Here is a 16532-nt window from a genome sequence, read left to right as displayed (position 1 = left end):
ACACCGGATTGGCTGTGTTGGCATCTGCCGCCGGCGGATTGATAAACTGGAAGGTGGCCTGTCTGCTAACTGTTCACAGCAAAGACCAGATCAGAAGCAGCAAGACACCTCTCAAGCGGCAGTGAACCATCATGATGAGCTAGGACGCCGGAGTCCGAACGAAAAGAACGCGGAGAGGCAAGAAGCAAGACAATCGAATATGAACAGCCGCGGCCTTCTGAACATGAGGAAAGCTGCTTGCTTTAATGGGTTCCCTGCCGAAAAAGAAATGAGCCCCGTTTCATGCCATATTGCATGACTGCGATTTAGTCTAAGCCCGAGATCGTTCTAACCATAGGCGTGGATCTTTTTATGATCTTGCTTGCATGCTCACATTGAACTAATAAGTATAAACCAGCAAGCATCGAAATTGAACTGTCTGATATGGCCAAATAAGACCCTTAAAATAGAAATATTTCTATTTACAGGACTTATGAAATTCCTATTTCAGAATTTTGGAAAATCACCCGGCCCTCATATTGGTCGTTTTCAACCAAAGTCCAGTAATATTTACGCTTTCGAGTTGTTATGCTGACTATGAGACGAGATGCGACACCAACACCTTTTCTTGCCAATCTCCGTGCTTCACGGCCTGCCGGATGTCACTTGTGATCATACTGCCAAAGATGGAGGGAACGATAACCGCGTTGGATGGCTGGATAAAATTACAGTAGCCGCCGAAAAAAAAAGCCCTATATCGAGGCTTGTCCAGGGCTGGGGATCTGATTGGAGAGAGGTACATTGGGCGGTTACAAGTCACGTTTTTGTAGCGGGCTTCGACAGGATGGGCGGCCACGCTTAGGTAGCCGCCTGCTAAGCGCCCGGATTGTCACAGCGGTACTGCATAATTCACAGATTAAGGTGTGTTATTTATGATTCTTTTTCTCGATCCCTGAAACGAATAATGCAGACCCATAAGTTAAAGGAAAGAAGCGATCCCATGGAATGGATTCATACGGATTGCCGTACGATCCTATTATCTATGGTACTTGTACCCCCATGGAGGCGCATACTGCGATCTGGCGGTCACACTCGTCATTATGCAACATCGTCATCGTTCACCTGTGATTCCTCGAATCCTCCTGAGTATAGCTCTCGCTTTCTTCCTCGTTTTTCTTTTCTGTTTGTTTCTGAATCCAATTGGGAGCCAGCGTGTGAAGCTTGTGCATCTGCCAGACCAGCCGTCGCCCGCATCGCAGTCAGACGGTGATCGTCGATGCAATGTATTCCCCAATGCGGCCAACACGCTCATTGTTGTCAAGACGGGCGCCAATGTGATCTATGATAAGTTGCCCATCCAACTCCTCACAGTACTGCGGTGTGCCCGCGACCCCCTCATCTTCTCGGACCTGGCGCAGACCCTGGGGCGCCATCGGGTCTATGATGTTTTGGACAATGTAACCGAAGAGATCAAGAACGGTCCGGAGTTTGACTATGACCGAACTTTGCAGGACTATCAGAAACATGGCCAAGATGTGCAGACACTCCGCGACATCAGCAGTGATGCGGCATGGAGATTGGACCGATACAAGTTTATCCACATGCTTAAGAAGACATGGACGATGCGACCGGATCATGATTGGTATGTCTTTGTGGAGGATGACACATACCTCGTATGGACAAACCTGATGCTCTGGTTGGAACGACTGGATTCATCGGAGCCCCTATATCTCAGATCTCAGGCATACTTCAACAATGAGGCGTTCGCCCATGGAGGCAGCGGAATCTGTCGCGTGCGACCATGGCTCGAGTCCTCGATGAGGACGCCGATATAACAGCGCGATACGACCGGATCGTCCAGAATGAGATCTACGGTGATTATACGCTCATGAAGGCACTTCAAGAGAAAGGCATTCCGCTGAGGCTCTACAAGCCCATGCTTCAAGGAGAGAGGCAGAATACGCTTCGTTTCGGGCCTGGCGGTACATTGGGGAGAGGTACTGGTGCCAGCCCCTGATTACGATGCACCATGTCACTCCAGGTGACGTGAATTCCATCTGGCAATTCGAGCAGCAGCGAGCGGATCCTACAGTTGGTCACCGATTCAATTCTGATATCCCCTCTCCTGAAATGTCTCTGAAAATTCGGAAACTGACGGATCGTTCTTTCCTCGCAGAAACCCCTCCTCATCGCTGATATGTACGAGCACTTCATGGGCCGGGACCTACCATCCGAGCGGGAAGACTGGTACAACTTCTCCGAGGACCTCTTCTTCCGACCCCTAGGTATCCAAGGGAATCGTCAACCGCCGCCCGACGAAATGACTCCGGTCCAAAAGGAGGCTCACCAGTCGTTTGAGCAATGCGGGAAAGCCTGCGACGAGCATCCTCGATGCTTTCAGTACGTCTACGTCTATACTCAGCAGACTTGCGCGTTTTCGTTCTCGTACCGGTTCGGCGAGAGACGCTTGCCGGGCCCGGACGGGACGAGATACCGATCGGGATGGAATCTGTCGAAAATTGCCAGGGACCAGGCAGAGAACGCTTGCGATGCTCCGCAGTGGTCGGGGTTTAATTGAGCTTGTTACGGATAATCTTGGCGTTTTTGATTATATATTCTTTGTTTACTATACCTAATACTATAACTAAAATTACTTAAATTTCAAAGCTAAAGTTGCTATATAGAAACCTCTATGTACAGTTAAGTTAGCAGAGATTTGATGCTTATTTTATACTAAGCCTAACTGAGAAATAGAGATGAATTTAAGAGATTATCAATTTAAGGCTTTTTTAATGACAGTTTAATAGCCCATAGACCCATAGATAATAATTGAGAGTACTCAGAATAGACACAGACTCACAAGGAAGTGGCTACTTTCCTGTCATTCATTTAACTGTTTTAATTCTGCTTTCTGTTGAGGTACTCCATAAATATAGCCAAGACAGGAAGAGTGTTATCGTCATGCATATACCTGCCCAGATAAGGATATTGCAAACACGCAAACAGCCTCAGTGCCAATCGGATGCGGCCATCCATCCCCAGGACGTTGGGCTCGCAGCTCGACCTGCCCCGCTTCTGGAACTTCAGGAGGTCCAGTCTCGATCGACTGCGGAGGTTATGGCTATTTTACCACCCTATCCTGTCCAGTCGACGAGTGCGGACTGCTATCCAAGCACTGCGATATTGACTTGGAAATGTCTTCAGAGAAGCAGCAACTCCCGGTGGTTGTGCTCGCAACGGCAGTCACCGCAGGAGTCGTCCTCCAACCAGTCGTCAAAAACGTCAATGGTGATCTATATCCCTTGTCGATTCTGAGTTGCGTGATTGCAGCCCATTTCCTGGTTGCCTTGGGCCTGCAGCAGACAAGCGATATCAATGGAGATCTCTGGGCTGCGCAACGTCTCGCGTTTTTGGCCACTTCGTGCGCTATCGCCTCTCTTTGGACAAACACTCTCATCTATCGCGTATTTTTCCACCCACTGAGACACTTTCCTGGGCCGTTTGGAGCGAAATTGTCGAAATTCTGGTCTTTGCGCCAGGTGGTCAAGTCCAAGAGCAGGTGGTATCGCGTCTGCGTTGATTTGCATCAGAAGTATGGAGACTACGTGAGAACAGGTATGCTATGCTAAAGAAACGACTGTATGCTTGTCTTATGCACGGTCCAGGCCCCAATGAATTGGTGGTACGTGATCCTGCCGCTCTTGCGCCATTGCTCGGAGTAAGGAACAAGAAGGGCCCGTTTTATGGAGCAACGCAGAAGTCACTGCACACCAACCAGGATCCAGAGTTCCACAAACAACGTCGCAAGATCTGGGATACGGCCTTCAAGCAGGGTGAGAAAATCAATCAGCGTCGCAGACTTGGAGCTAACAAGAGTCGCCTCATCGTAGCTCTCACTGACTACGGCCCTCGCATCGAAGAGTTCACCGACGCACTACTGGCGAGACTTGATCAAGTCACGGGCAAAGAGGTTCTTGTCAACGAGTTCTGCCTGCATTATGTCTACGATGTGATGAGCGGCGTAGGCTTCGGCAGCGCGACGCGATTCATCGAGGGCGAGTCTAGCGATTTCGCCAACACGCTCCTCACGAAGATCCAGAAGGGGATTGCTGCAATCGCATTCCTGGCTCATGTCCCATGGATGCTGACCGTTGCGGAGTCACTGGCCTTTGTCATCGGCGGCCCGATGAAGCTGTTCCAGGTGTGGTCTGTAGAGCAGGTGAAGAAGAGGAGATTGGTAAGTGGACGCTAAATGGACGGGACTGTACTCATTTTTGTTGTGATAATAGATAGCGAACCCGAGACCAGACATCATGGGTCACTTGTTGGAACAGACCCCGGATGACGCAGAGGGCAGGGCGTTGCTCGACGCCGATTCCCGTCTGATAATCGGAGCAGGGAGGTGGGATTTGCTTCTTGATTTACTCAATGGGAACTGACCAGATCGCAGCGATACTACGGGCTCGGCGCTTACCGTGCTCTTCATGTTGCTGGCCTACTACCGTTCCTACCAGGAGAGGGTCCGCGAGGAAGTAGAGCAGTCATATGCCGACAATACATACAGCTGTGCCCGACCTCAAGTTCTACTTGATGCCGTGATCAATGAAGCTTTACGTCTTGCCCCGCCGATTCTCTTTAACCTGCAACGTTACCCTCCCAAGGGCGGCATCACGATTGGCGACGTCTACATCCCCGAAGGCACGGTTTGTTGTATTGGGGCATTCCAACTGCATCATGGTATCTCATGCCAATCCCTTTTTCTTTAAATCACGCTTATCGCCTCAGATGCGCGTAACTTCCCTCAGCCTGACGAGTTTATCCCCGAACGCTGGACGTCGCGTCCTGAGCTGATCACCAACAAAAATGCGTTTGTTCCATTTGCCATGGGTCAGCAATGATACTGCCTCGCGCTCGTATTGTCTAATTTTTTTTTCTAGGCCCGTACATGTGTGCAGGGAAGAGTGTTGCCATGATGGAGATGCGGTCTGTAATCGCCAGAACGGTACAGAGATATGATATCAGCCTCCCGCAAGGGGCGAACTTTGATATTCAAGAGTTCCTCGCGAATATACAGGACCGATTTACCGCCGGTGTTCCGGAACTGAAGCTTGTGTTTACGCTGAGGTGATCGCTCAGAGACGTTCGTGAATGATATTTTGACTTAGCTATAATTTACCTCGGTAGGAAGAGATAGTTGCCTGGAGTCGATGACGATGATGATTATACTTATCAAGGAGGCAGTGTGGTGCCTGATACGGTGCCTGAGTTTACTTTACATGCTGCCGCCTATGGAATCCATGGGACCATCTATATCAGTACCAAACTATTTCTCAGGAGTTATACCTCAATATATGCAGTTATCAAGACTACTGACTGCCATCATATATAAATGAAGAATGGGATCTTTCGTCGTTTCTTATATATGCGGTGTCTCTGTCTTCTGCTACTGTCGAGAACTTCAGATTACCTGCCTTTTAACCAGTTGGACCGGTTATGGGATGCGTGAGATTGACCTGTGTTGTTTCGCTTGCTCCAAGTATAGATAGAGATATCGAACCATGTATCTTGTATGACTTGTATGAATCGTCACAAGCTTGTTGGAGCCTAAAATCTACTACCCTATATATAGAGCTCTTCTCTCTGCACATCCTCCTCCTTCACCATCACTCTTACATGCCACAATCGCTCTCCGAAGAACCATCGTTTATCAACAAAACAATATTTCGAAGTCACACTCGCTCAACTCTCGTCTGCAAACTTTCGTTAAAACCGAATATCCCACTCGCTTCTCCAAACCAGTTTACATACTATTGCAAACTGCAAGCTGATCTGTTGAATCTTCCACCATGGCACGACCCTCGAGGTTCAAAGAACATCTCTCAGAGACGGATCTGCCCGGAGACCGTTCCAAGGAGTCTGCAAAATCCTCCAGCAAGACAACTCGCCGTGCTTTCGATAACATTCTCGGAAACAAGCATCATCTCCTCCCTAGTACTCCCAGGGCCAAACCTCGTTTCAGGAAAAGACTCAAAGACCTATCATCACGGATGAGATCCATGGGCAACAGGTCCATCAGGTCCATCCGCCGGTGGAAATCGTCCACCAAGAAACACATTCAGACACACATCTCTGAAAAGTGCAATAACCTGCATATCCGGCTCCCGAAATCTAGCAGCTTTCCCTCCTTCGACAAGCTAAAATCGGAGAGGCGGCGAGCTGACGTTGGAAACACCCTTACTGCCTATATCTCTGAAAAACACGACGGCTCTCGGACGTCTTCCACTGTCGACAAGACCAAGTCACGACTTCATAACGTTCCCTCGCACAGAAATCGACTGTCTAGATCATCGTCCATGTCGAGTTTGAAGAAAAACACTACCACCAAGCCGAAAGACTCTAAGCATCGCAAATCTAACAACGACCGAACCTCCATCGTCATCAGCAAGACCAAGTCTCCATCGACCCTGCTGTCCTTTTACAAACGACGTCAGCGGGCATATCTATCGAAATCGAAAACCACCACCACTACCACAACCACCACCAAGTCCAAAAACGCTAAACATCGCAAATCCAACGGCTCAAACACGAAAAAAGAAACTACCACAGACCCCGACGTCGAGTTCCTCCAACTCTACATCGAACTCCTCGTGATGCGCAACTTCCCACTCTCACGGTGGGAGATTGGATGCAAAGTCCCGCCCTACGAGAAGGGTCCTCCGCTGGCGCCTATCCCTGAGATGGAGAGCGTTACTACTTCGTACGTTTTCGCTCCCATTCTAGCTATTAAGAGAACTGGCTAATTGATGCGGACAGGTTCGTTCTCACAACTGATGGATCCGACGACGGAAAACATCAACCTAATACTACGACTTCTACGACGACTTCTACGATCCGCACTGCAGCAAAACATAGCAGGAATTTCCAAAGGACGAAGTTTCCTAGACGGTGGAAGTGGACGAGGTAGTTAAACTACCTTTACATATACCCACACCTTTGTTTACAGAAGTACAGTCATGTATATACATGCACATATATAACATACATACACACGCATATATGTTATATACGTGCAAGAGGAGAGTCTCCTACAATGAAGGTTTTTACCCGGATGAAGTACTGAATACTGAAATAGTCACACAAGAACCATCACGGGATGTTTCCATTCGTTTACTTCCTTACTTCCATTTACTTCCAGACCTAAAAAAAAGGACTGGGAAGGAAGAAAGGAAGGAAGGCCCGAATGGGGTAGGGACTCTGTATTACCCTTTTATCTTTCCCCCCCCTTTTCTTTTTGTTTCTTTATTATTCCTGTATGATTTTGGATTTAGGGGTATTACATATATGTACTTTATGTACTTTTTTTTGATGGTATATTATATTATGTGTCTGGCAGAATGGGTATTAGTATTGTTGTATTGGGGTATTCCTCCTGTATGTATTGTACTGTATGTATGTACACTACACAAAACATCCAATTGAACAGCTGCTTGCTGCTTGTTTATCTATCTGTCTATATATCTAGTAGGGGTATGTATATATTATATGCATGTCCTTAGACGAGTTTTTCTGAGTAAGATGGGCTTGAGGGTCGTAGATTTCGTCGAGAGAAGGCCCTCGTTTTCGACTAAAAGGGCAGGACGAAAATTGTGTAGCAGCTTTGCTGCTTTCCAGAGCACTGATTTGGTGGTTTTATACTCAAGTTGTGAGTAGGTGGCCTTGGTCGAGTAGCTGTCACCCTCTAACAGTCTTATTGACGTGTTACGAGAGCAACAGCGGACGTTACGCGGATGAACGGCCACCATTACCGGTGCATGGGCACTCGTCCTCTGCAGGCACTGTCCACCCCACCTGTCTGTCTGTTAAGGACGGTTTGAAGGAATCCTAGACAAGGTCAAAGCAACAAGCTTGGTGTAGTAATTGCAGAATCAGCTCGCCTTCTTCCTAGCCTTGAATTCCTCTATCCACTTCGGCGCTTTCGCCGTTGGAACGACAATGATCTTCACAAGATCGTCGACCACTTCGACCTTGCCGCCGCTCAGGATCTGCAGCAGCGGTATCTTTTTCCCTGCCTTGATGAGGCCACCTGTCGCGGTCTCCATGTAGCAGTCGACGGTCGACAGCTGATACTCTTGCTTGGAATCCCATGGCAGCGGGAACAGATACTCCAGGTGGTCGGCGATCCGGTCCGTCTCCGCAAACGCCTTGATAAAGTCAGACTGCGCGTCCACGGGATAGAGGAACATGGTCGGGAAGACCAGCGTGCTCTCCGGTGACAGCGGATCCGGCGTCAGCTGCACCCGGGCGTCGTCCATATCTGGGGCGTCTTTGGTCTTTCGGACTCGGATCTGGCGTGCCTGAAGCGCCGTGTTCAGCAGCTGTTTCTCCTTGCGTTTACGTTCCTCCTCGGCTCGTTTCTTGGCGGCAATCTCTTCGAGCACTTTCTTTCGCGCAGCGATCTTCGAAGCGACTTGTTGGAGGGATTTGTTGTTCGGCTCAATGCTCAGACCGCGCGAGGCCGCGTCCTCGGCTTCATCGACCTTGTCCAATGCCAGCAGAGCCATGGAAGACCGATAGTAGGCTTTGATATTTTTGGGATTGACTTTGAGGGCCTGGGCACAGTCCAAAGTGGTGGATCGGTAATTTTCTGCACATTGAACAGATTGTTAGCTGAACAGTCCCTCTGTTCCCGCCATATCGTCACGGTGAAGGTCTTACTCAGTTCCAGGTTGCAAAGGGCGCGGTTGATATAACATGCCTCCCGCGCCTCGCGAAGCATTTTCTGCTCCTTCTCCAGGTCCTCTGGCTTGTCCCACTTGTCCTCCTTTGCGTTCAATACGGCAATACCCTTGGTGTAGAATTCCTTGGCATCCTTCCAATTCTTTGCCTTGGCCATTTCATTGCCCTGCTCGCGGAAATTCAAGGCGACTTCGGCACGGGTGCCCTCGTTTTGGAGTGCGCGGATAGCGTCCAGCATGACATTTTCCCCTTCTGTTGTACAGATGCCCGTATTAGCGACCCTAACGGAAAAAAAGACCATGAAATCGAAAGCATTTGCCCAGTATCACGCAGACCAACCTTCATCACCTGCCTTGTCCAAATCCGTCATGAATAGCGGCGTCTTGTTCATCATATCCGCGAGCTCATCAGCCGTGTAGGATCGAACGGACGCCATGGCGGGCGGCAAGTCGGGCGCCATTGGGTCTGCCTGCTTCACTTTTTCCTCGTGGATCGGAAAGGGAACATTATCGGCTGTCATGGATGCCACATCAGCGGCTGCAGAAGCAGCATCTTTGGCGGTTTCATTTTTCGCGGAAGAAGGCGGCTGTTGCTCTGGTTTGTTGAGATTGAGGGACTCGTCAAAGTCGTCGGGGAGTTCCTCGATTTTCCCCATGGCGAACTGTTCGAGAATTAGTATTTACAATGATTAGGTTATAAAAATGTGTTAAGAAGGGAGACAAGGAAATGTAGTGCTCGATAGAGATGCGTCTGTTGCGGAGACGAAAAATGCCCCCGCGGAGCAGTGCAAACAGAGCAAACTGGCGGGACGGCCGATCTGCTAGGGTTAACCCTGACTTCCTCTTTGGGCAGGCGCGTGAGGACCTTGGGGGTGATCAGGCAGACCTCAGTCCTGGACGTCAGAGAGCGAGTTCGAGGAATGCTTGCTCGCTCGGGGCTTGTTCTTTCACCCCTGGTTGCAATTCCGGACTTCATTCCATGTCTTTGAACCCAGAGCTCGTTCTATGCTGGCTAGGTTGCGCTCCTGTGCTTCTACCATGCTGCGATGGTCGACTAGGCACATGTACGACAATTAATTAATTCTCCGGACCCATCCTGAAAGTTCCATGGACAGAATGGACTCGATCGTGGTTAGATTTAGAAACGCGAGGACGTCGTGAAACAATACAGTCGAAGCGGCAAATGTAGGTCCATATCTAGACTGGAATGATTCCAAGCAGTGGACTACAAACCATAATTTGCTTCACCTTATTTGATTATATGCACTGGCTGACCTTCATAGCTGTTGTTGTTGATCGATCAAAAATCGTCTACGGTGCCGTGGGCATGCCGTTCTGCGCCCTATAGATGAACGAATTTCAGACTTCGGTGGATTGATTCATGGCCTGCTGCCATTCGAGACAGTATTTCGGTTACTTCCAGACTGTTTTTGCAGAATTCATTGTCGGAGAGATGAAAGTCAGGATGCATTCCTCCGACAGAATTGGTTTTTGCCCTGGCAGTAATTGCCATTCCTGGTATCCTCTGGATTCCAGAGCCAGGATGCTTGAATGCGACGTGGGGATTGCAAGTGAAAGAGAAGCAGACAAAGAGTGACGGAGTGGTCAGTCAATATTGCGCCATTGTGCCATCTCTTCTAGACATCTCTTTTTGCCATCAATGTCTGACATGCTTCTAGATTATCTTGCATGTGGTTCTATTTGATTATGACCGAGGCTACAGACGAAAAATAGCGGGAATATGCGTGGGTGGTGCGTTGTTCCGGATTCCTGTGTAACGGAGAATCAGTTATCGCCTTCCGGCCTTAGCCAGTCCCGCCAGCGCTATCTATCAATTAGGCTCGGTTATGTGCTGTATCACAAAATGCACTCGCCCGGCTTGCTACTGTTTTCCACGCCTACTCACTGCCTTCTTTTCATCTTGGCTTCATGAATTTCTGTCAAAATTCAGCCTGTTCGTCGAGAAACATTCAACTTCTCTCTAGACGTCTCATGAGCCATGGGCATCCATATGTCTCGCACGAGACGACTGTGGATCGTCATCTGCGTGTCAACGACGTTTTTTCTCGCTGAGATATCAGGTGTGAATCTATACATCACTAGCGACATGACGCTCGATACTAATTCTACTTGCTCTAAGCTGGGTTCTATACGAAATCTCTTGCCCTCGTTGCCGATGCTTTCCATTATGTGCGTCATGAGAATTGTTAAACGGGAGAGCTGTAAGCTTACTTGGCTAGTTGAACGACCTTATCGGTTTCATTGTGGCGCTCGTCGCACTTAGAGTAAGCCGCTGGCAAAAGTTTTGGTGACCACTTATTAATAGCTGGCCAGATATCGAATAAAAAGGATTCACCCCCAGAGTTATCCTTTGGCTGGCAGCGCGCCCAGCTTCTTGGTGCCTTTTTCAACGGGGTCTTCCTCCTGGCTCTAGGAGTTAGCATTTTCCTCCAGTCCATCGAAAGATTCGTCTCTTTGCAACGTATGTTGGTAGCGTGTCTTAGAGGTTCTGCGCTGACGATGAAACAGGGGTCGAGAATCCGAAACTGATTTTCATTGTGGGGTGTGTAGGCCTTGGCCTCAATTTGATCAGTGCCACCTTTTTGCATGGTCCGTTTAGAGAGCTCCAAGTATTATTGACTTGTCACTGATTTCAACCATCAGAGCATGACCACGCAGGGACCACTCTGCCTGCCGGAATTAGTGAAGAAGAGGGAAGCGCGGACGCTACGAATGCAAGTCTTTGTTCTCTTATGTTGATGGATAGCTGCTAATATTTTGCTTTAGCTGTCTCTTCTCGCACACAATAACCATCGACACCACAACATAGCACCAAAACCGAAGAGCTATGATCTTGGGATTCTGGGCGTTCTTCTTCACGTCGTTGGAGATGCAATCAACAATGTCGGGGTGATGATCTCGGCGTTGGTGATCTGGTTCGCCAAGTATGACGGGAGATTCTATGCGGATCCTGCAGTCAGCATGGGAATTGCAGTGATGGTCTTGCTATCATCGCTGCCACTAGGTCAGTCGAACCTTCTCCATGGCTTCTATTCTATCGCTAACCAACCATCATCTATTTAGTGAGAAAATCCGGCGCTATCCTGCTGGAAAGTGTCCCTACCGGCGTCAGTCTCAGCGACGTAAAGTATGATTTGGAGCTGGTATGGAAATCCTCCGGTCAGTTACTTCTGGTCTGTTGCTAAGCGGAGCAGATTCCTGGAGTCATGTCCGTGCATGAGCTGCATGTCTGGCGCCTCAACCAGCAAAAGTCACTCGCTTCCGTCCACATCACGGTTCCCGATTGTAAAATCTCGGAGTTCACTGAGTTTGCCAACACCATCAACGAATGCTTCCACGCGTATGGCATCCATTCTGCCACCGTGCAGCCGGAACTTGCAGCGTCGCCAGATTCAGATTGCACCAGCAATGCGAGTAGACACCGATCTCCCGGGTCTTTCACGTGCCAAATCAGCTGTGGGGCAGTTTGTGAAGAGCTGACCTGCTGTGGGTGAGAAATGTCGATAAATTAATCTCTGTACAGCAAGATCAGTACCTACCTGGAGAGGAGGAAGTAAGCATTCGAGTGTCTAGATGTGAATAGAGGGAGACAGTCACAGAATGGATACATGTACTTAAGGGTCATTATTCAACGGCAGGGCCTCTTTGTCTTGTCAGATTAGATCATTGTAGAAATATCAAGCTAAATTTGATCAGAGTGTACTTACGTCCCTTTCTGATGTGGGGTATAATAATACCCCGCAAAACCAGCAAAACCTTCGGCAAAGTTTCCGATGCCCAGCGATGCCCGGTTCTGTAGACTCGATATTATCCATTTGTGGCCTAATTATCTTCTTCATTCGATCGGAATATTAATTCGGTATCTCTGTTTCTAGATTGAATGCTCTGGAAGCAATTCATGGCATAACTGTGACAGAAAAGTTTCAATGCAGTAAGCCATACCGTCATAGATAGAAGCACGACTAGCATGGCGAAAACATTCAACATCCTCGTCCTCCCCGGCGATGGCATCGGGCCCGAAGTCATGGCCGAGGCCATCAAGGTGCTGCAGGTCTTCAACACCCCGCAGCGCCAGTTCCAGCTCCGCGAGGAGCTCGTCGGCGGCTGCAGCATCGACAAGCACGGCAAGCCCGTGACGGACGAAGTCAAGCAGGCCGCGCTGGACGCGGACGCGGTGCTCTTCGGCGCCGTGGGAGGCCCCAAATGGGACAGTGCGCGTCGGGGCCTGGACGGGCCTGAGGGCGGCCTGTTGCAGGTGCGCAGGACGCTGGATATCTACGCGAATTTGCGCCCTTGTTCGGCCAGTTCGCCTAGTCCGTCCATCGCGAGGGAGTTTAGCCCGTTCCGGGAGAGCGTCATTGAGGGTGTCGATTTCCTCGTTCTGCGAGAGAACTGCGGAGGGGCGTATTTTGGGAGGAAGATTGAGAATGAGGACTATGGTGGGTTTCTTCTGAGACTGGATCATTGGCAATTCTCTTGATAATTAACTGATTGACTCCTGACTCCCTGCAGCAATGGATGAATGGGCCTACTCAGAGGCAGAGATCCAACGTATCGCTCGCCTGGCCGCTCGCCTCGCCCTCCGTCATGACCCTCCCTGGCCCGTCATCTCCCTCGACAAGGCCAACGTCCTGGCCTCGTCGCGTCTCTGGCGGAAGGTGGTCGAGAAGACCCTGACGACTGAGTTTCCCCAGGTCAAGCTCGTGCACCAGCTGGCGGACTCGGCGTCGCTGCTCATGGCGACGAACCCGCGCTCGCTCAACGGCGTGCTTCTCGCGGACAACACCTTTGGCGACATGATTTCCGACCAGGCGGGTTCGATCGTCGGCACTCTGGGTGTCCTGCCCAGTGCCAGTCTGAACGGCCTCCCGGGTGACAATATCCGGCCGCATGCGCTGTATGAACCGACTCATGGGTCTGCGCCGACGTAAGTCATCCATGCACGCCTTGACTAGCGAGAGATAACCAAACTAAGATATTCTACAGCATTGCCGGCAAGAACATCGCCAACCCGGTCGCCATGATCCTCTGTGTGGCTCTGATGTTCCGCTACTCGTTCGACATGGAGGCCGAGGCGAAGCGGATTGAAGACGCGGTTCGGGAGGTACTGGAGTCGGGCATTCGGACGGCCGACTTGGGCGGAAACGCGAGTACGACAGAGGTGGGAGATGCGGTTGTGGCAGTTTTGAAAAAGAAGTCGTCATAAAGTCGCTGCATGGTAGGTAGGTAGGTAGGTAGGTAGATGGATAGGTATCTCGTATCGTTGACTACTTCAAGTAGAGATGAACGGCTAGCATACTGAAGCAAAATTGTCTCTGTTCGTTAATTCCTTCTTTTTTTCTTCTTTTTTTCTCTATGTAAGTCTGAGCCAGAGCTAGTGACCAGTGAAACAGCAAAAAGTTTAGAACAAAAAAAATACACAATGATGTACACAAAGTGCATACCTTTTCTTCATTATCCACTTCTCTTCTATTTTTCTCTCTAGTCCCTTTGTTTGCTATTAAGTGGAACTCGTTTCTCTGTCAAACAGTTATCCCATTCTTTCATCAGGAGAGCCGGAAAAACAAGGCTAGATAGAGAGCCAGGGCCAGATCAGACCAGGTGAGATTTGTGTCAGAATAAGTGTCTGCAGCCGGGTCATGGGATCTACACCTTTATTCATTCATGCAAGGTGAAAAATGAAGGTCAAAGAAAGAGAAAGAGAAAGTGATATCAATCTCCTGGTGTTGTGTTGATATTCTTGACTCACAATTCACGTGCCAGGAGTGGAACAATGAGATGAGCTTGAATGTCTACCAAGAGGCAAGTCAACACACTATTGCACTATATGTATCACAAGCTTCATGTCTTTGAAAGAGACAAAAAAAAGAATCAGCAGCAACAGAGTCAGAAAGAGAACAAAGTATGCAACACTGGAGAATCTATCATGTCGTGTCGTTTCTAATCTGACCTGACCTGATCTCATCTGATCCAACCTTTCTTTTTCTTTGTTGAGCAACATCCATTCCTTTACTAGGTGTTTTTCTTTTCTTTTCTTTCTTTTATTTTTTTGTCTCTGGTCGATCCTCACATGTGCTTCCTGCTGTACTTCGTGGCCTAGATAAAGAGAGTTGGCATTATATAGTCATATTAAAAGGGTTATCTCACTGTCAGTCAGCAAGCTCTTTTTGATTTCTGATTCTCATTCTCTCAAGCAAAGGGCGACTCGTCGCTGGATATTGTGTTCTTTTAACTGCTATCTTCAATAGCAAGCTGATTCTTCTTCTGTCGTTGACTTCACTCTTTACTCTGGCTGCGACGAATAGTTTCTCTGCCCTATCTCAGCAAAGGTAAGTAATATACAGTACATCACAAACTCGAAGTCAGTCTAATATCGATTGAAAGAAATGCCTCCTCGCGAACTCCGCTTCCGCCCCGGGTCTTGCGCCCTCCGTCTCAGCAACATCGAGCGGCTGTCCCCGGATCAGAAGACGGAACTCGTCCGGTCCGTGGCCAACGACATCACCGCCGTGTTCATCTACATCGCCCGGCAGGCGGAAGCCGGCAACCTGACGACGGCCAACACAGAGCCAATCAACGACGTCATCAGCGTCATCCGCGACACGGAGGTGAAGCATCGCCAGAAGCTGGAGGACAAGCTGGCGCGGTACGAGCGCGCCGCGCAACGCCGCCGGAGGGAGCGGCGATGGCTCCGCGTCGAGCTGGGCCGCGTCATCAGACGCACCAAGGTCGCGGCGGCGAGTTGGAAGACAAAGACGGACGAGTTGACGGCGCGGTTGGCGGAGGCGCAGAAGCGGTTGGCTTTTGTGCAGGAGAAGTATGAGCTGTTGCTATCTTCGAAACGACAGGATCATCATCACCAACAGGACGAGAGTGAGAGTGATAAGAAGGATGCTGGAAATGAGAATTCAGTTCATCCCAGCTGCGAGGGGGAGGAGGAGAAGGAGAAGAAGAAGAACGAAGCTGATGTCACCATTGAAGCGCAGTAGGGAGAACCTAGTAGAGGTGGGAATGGGAATGGGAGCAGGAATGGGAGAATCGGGCAGTCTTTTCACATTCTTCGAGATTAATGTTGTTTAGCTTGATAGTCAGGTACCAAAGGTAGTCCCATTAACATCGCTGAATCAATCCGGAATTTCATCTAAGATGCCGTCGGCCAGGAATCGATCTGCAGGCAGAACTCACTACCAGAGAGAGAGGACGAGAGAAAGACAAGTCTAGTAGGAGAAGAATGAAAGCTCTTCATATTCAACGAGGTCTCGGCGTAAGGCTGCCGAGAGCTCAGTGGGGAAATAGATGAAGTCTATCTAGGCATAGAAGATCAATATATTATTGCTCCCTCTGGGGAAGAAAAAGAAGAACTGACTAGGAGCCGGCGTTGAGGTCGGCTCTAAATCTGCGTGGCCGGTTTGGCGGTCACGTGGTAACTGACAGCTGATTGGTCAGACCTGGCAGCTGCCTGAATGCCGTATGGGTCAGGCACCAACACACCCCCCTCAGCGCCAGGGCTGGCCAACAAATTCTACATACATGAAGTCCTTTCCAAAGGTATTTTGACTTGACCAATCCCATTGTTCCGTTTATTCGTCGTTATGGTCGTCAGTTCCATCATCCTTGACGTCCACTTTGTGTAGACCAATCAGATCCTTGAAAATTGTAAACTTCTCGTGACTTAGGGCTTTAGTGAGCCCGTCCGCAGGATTGACATCTCCGTCAACTTGATCGATTTGAATGAGGCCGTTTTTGACAGCATCCTTGACAAAGTAGTATCGATTATCAATCCACCGGTTGACGGAG

General features: G+C 49.3%; 5 protein-coding genes across 5 annotated transcripts; 4 read left to right on the top strand and 1 right to left on the bottom strand.

Annotated features, from left to right (window-relative positions):
* Nucleotides 1–1079: 1079 nt before the first annotated feature.
* On the top strand, nt 1080–5107 carry T310_5953 (cytochrome P450 monooxygenase; the record flags this gene model as incomplete). Its single annotated transcript, XM_013471204.1, has 10 exons — nt 1080–1621; nt 1890–2070; nt 2156–2379; nt 2664–2673; nt 2916–3541; nt 3595–4216; nt 4269–4381; nt 4430–4682; nt 4785–4866; nt 4917–5107. The coding sequence occupies 10 exons, from the start codon at nt 1080–1082 to the stop codon at nt 5105–5107; spliced, it is 2844 nt and encodes a 947-aa protein (XP_013326658.1).
* A 718-nt stretch (nt 5108–5825) lies between these two features.
* T310_5952 (uncharacterized protein) lies at nt 5826–6943 on the top strand (the record flags this gene model as incomplete). The annotated part of the gene is made up of 2 exons (XM_013471203.1): nt 5826–6736; nt 6793–6943. 2 exons carry the CDS (start codon nt 5826–5828, stop codon nt 6941–6943), a joined length of 1062 nt encoding a protein of 353 aa, XP_013326657.1.
* A 961-nt stretch (nt 6944–7904) lies between these two features.
* T310_5951 (TPR repeat protein) lies at nt 7905–9370 on the bottom strand (the record flags this gene model as incomplete). The annotated part of the gene is made up of 3 exons (XM_013471202.1): nt 7905–8623; nt 8695–8967; nt 9055–9370. The coding sequence occupies 3 exons, from the start codon at nt 9368–9370 to the stop codon at nt 7905–7907; spliced, it is 1308 nt and encodes a 435-aa protein (XP_013326656.1).
* Nucleotides 9371–12702: 3332 nt separating this feature from the next.
* On the top strand, nt 12703–13941 carry T310_5950 (3-isopropylmalate dehydrogenase; the record flags this gene model as incomplete). The annotated part of the gene is made up of 3 exons (XM_013471201.1): nt 12703–13174; nt 13248–13662; nt 13722–13941. 3 exons carry the CDS (start codon nt 12703–12705, stop codon nt 13939–13941), a joined length of 1107 nt encoding a protein of 368 aa, XP_013326655.1.
* Nucleotides 13942–15121: 1180 nt separating this feature from the next.
* Nucleotides 15122–15724, top strand: T310_5949 (uncharacterized protein; the record flags this gene model as incomplete). The annotated part of the gene is made up of 1 exon (XM_013471200.1): nt 15122–15724. The coding sequence occupies one exon, from the start codon at nt 15122–15124 to the stop codon at nt 15722–15724; it is 603 nt and encodes a 200-aa protein (XP_013326654.1).
* Between the last annotated feature and the right edge of the window lie 808 nt (nt 15725–16532).

This window comes from Rasamsonia emersonii (genome assembly GCF_000968595.1).
Source record: "Rasamsonia emersonii CBS 393.64 chromosome Unknown ctg1118621760348, whole genome shotgun sequence".
Taxonomy (NCBI): Eukaryota; Fungi; Ascomycota; class Eurotiomycetes; order Eurotiales; family Trichocomaceae; genus Rasamsonia; species Rasamsonia emersonii.
Note: the sequence above shows the minus strand (reverse complement) of the source record. Positions and strands in the feature narration are given on the sequence as shown.